Raw genomic sequence first — 2024 nt, 5'->3', positions numbered from 1 at the left:
ATTAGAAATGAGTTTATTAGAGGGACAGCGCATGTAGGACATTTTGGAGACAAGGTGAGGGAGGCGAGATTGAGATGGTTTGGACATGTGCAGAGGATGGACATGGGGTATATCGGTAGGAGAATGCTGAGGATGGAGACACCAGGTAGGAGGAAAAGAGGAAGACCAAGGACGTGGTTTATGGATGTGGCAAAGGAAGACATGCAGGTAGTTGGTTTGAAAGAGGCAGATGTAGAGAACAGGGGATATAATCCGCTGTGGCGACCCCCAATAGGAGAAGCTGAAGGAAGAAGAAGAAACTCTTATCATGAATCATCTCATACCATCCGAAGAAAATATTACGGACTGTTCCTCTGTGAATACATTGCAATATTGTAAATGAAACCTTTCTGAAGCATTACTTTATCCAGCCTTGTGGAGACAATACTGCAGTACTTGGGACAATTTGGTATAATTTGTCATTTAATCCACTGATGTATTTTTTTGTTGTGAGCACAGACATCTTGCTCATGAGAAGATGACACAGCTCGTCTTCAGTTACATCACAGTTCACATGTCAGCATAAGGTGTAGGATAATGCTCAAATGATAAATGGAGATCACAGAGAAAGTGAAAATACATAAATGAATAAATAAATGGAAGGACATTAATGCACACCAGTGCATTCCAGGAGCCAGTGCCATTGTATGCCACCCTCATGATCCTGCATGCTTTTATTGTTTAGTGACCGTCATACAGTGAACAAAGTGAGCTGTCAGTGGCAGCGGTTTAACTGGCATGATTTCAATACTCTCCATTTAGGCTTTATACCAAATCAGGCTTAACATTTTGGTCCCAAAAACAAATAAATAAATACCAGTTCTCTCTTCAACCTAAATAAGGATGCTCAGAGTTAGATCTTTACAAGCAGCAATCTGTGGCTGCACTAACAGCAAGGCGTGCACCTTTCAAAGCAGCCATGCATGCCAGTCCAGCACGAGCTCATTTACTGTACAGCTCAAACCGCACACACACACACACACACACACACACACACACAAGTATTTTTAAAACAGTCCAAAATAATAGCCTGCACCAAGTGTAGTACAGCAGCGTGTACGCAGGTTTTGCGTTGCTTGAGTTAAGACGCGCGTGAAAACGACGCGCTCGCGCAAGACGTGCAACTTTCGACGTGCTCTAGATACAGTCTTTTTATTGAAATTTTATTCTATTTTTCACTACAGTGAAATTGCTTAAAGGAATGTAAGAGAAACGTGGAAAATAGGCATGGGTTGAATGACACACCTAAGCGTGCTCAGTCCTGCTTTAATTAGTGACTAATAACATTGCATTTAAAAAAAAAAAAAAAAAAAAAAAAAGAGGAAAAAAAAAAAAACCACCAGGTTATTAGCGTGCACTAACAGACACCAGATAATACCGTCTTTGGCCAACTAAACGAAATAAATGAATTGGGAAAAAAGGATAAGATGCTATTTCTAGACAGACTGAGCGGTAATGTTACTCACCGGAGGAAACGGAGGAACCTGACAGACTGGAGTTACTCGAGGCTGCCATCTCTCCGCTCACACTCACTCACTCACTCACTCCGTCGGTTCCTGAAGGTGCGCTCACAGCGTCTGATCAGCTCGTCCATCTCACCCCGTCCTCTCACCCTGACACACACACACCAACGCAAGATCGAGCACGACACGACTGTCACAAGTCTCGCGGATCAGCTGGGAGCTGCCGCGTTTACTGTCTACCTGCCGTGGAGTATAAATGGGCAGTGCGCGCGCGGGTGGCGGAAAAGGTTGGTTTTGGATATACTGCAGGCAGATCCTCAATGCAAGAAAATAAAGAACAGCCGAGGGAAAAGTTGAAGCTCTTCGTATCAGGTCGTGTCATATCATGTCTTCCACGCTGCACACGAGCATTCAGTACAGTACGGACTCCATGTGCCGCCACTCCTGAGCTCGCAGTGCACACGCTGTCTCTCCTTTTCTCGCTCCCGCGGGATCCGCCTTCTTAAAGCGCGAGCGCCGTGT

General features: G+C 44.7%; 1 protein-coding gene across 1 annotated transcript in view; it reads right to left on the bottom strand.

Annotated features, from left to right (window-relative positions):
* chn2 (chimerin 2) overlaps positions 1 to 2024 on the bottom strand; it is a 39069-nt gene extending 37045 nt beyond the window's left edge. The window contains exon 1 of the mRNA XM_083559671.1: positions 1506 to 2024. Within this exon, the coding sequence (XP_083415797.1) occupies positions 1506 to 1554 (49 nt within the window). The 5' untranslated portion in view covers positions 1555 to 2024. The remainder of the gene's footprint in view (positions 1 to 1505) is intronic.

Source organism: Silurus aristotelis (genome assembly GCF_946808225.1).
Source record: "Silurus aristotelis genome assembly, chromosome: 1".
NCBI lineage: Eukaryota > Metazoa > Chordata > Actinopteri > Siluriformes > Siluridae > Silurus > Silurus aristotelis.
Note: the sequence above shows the minus strand (reverse complement) of the source record. Positions and strands in the feature narration are given on the sequence as shown.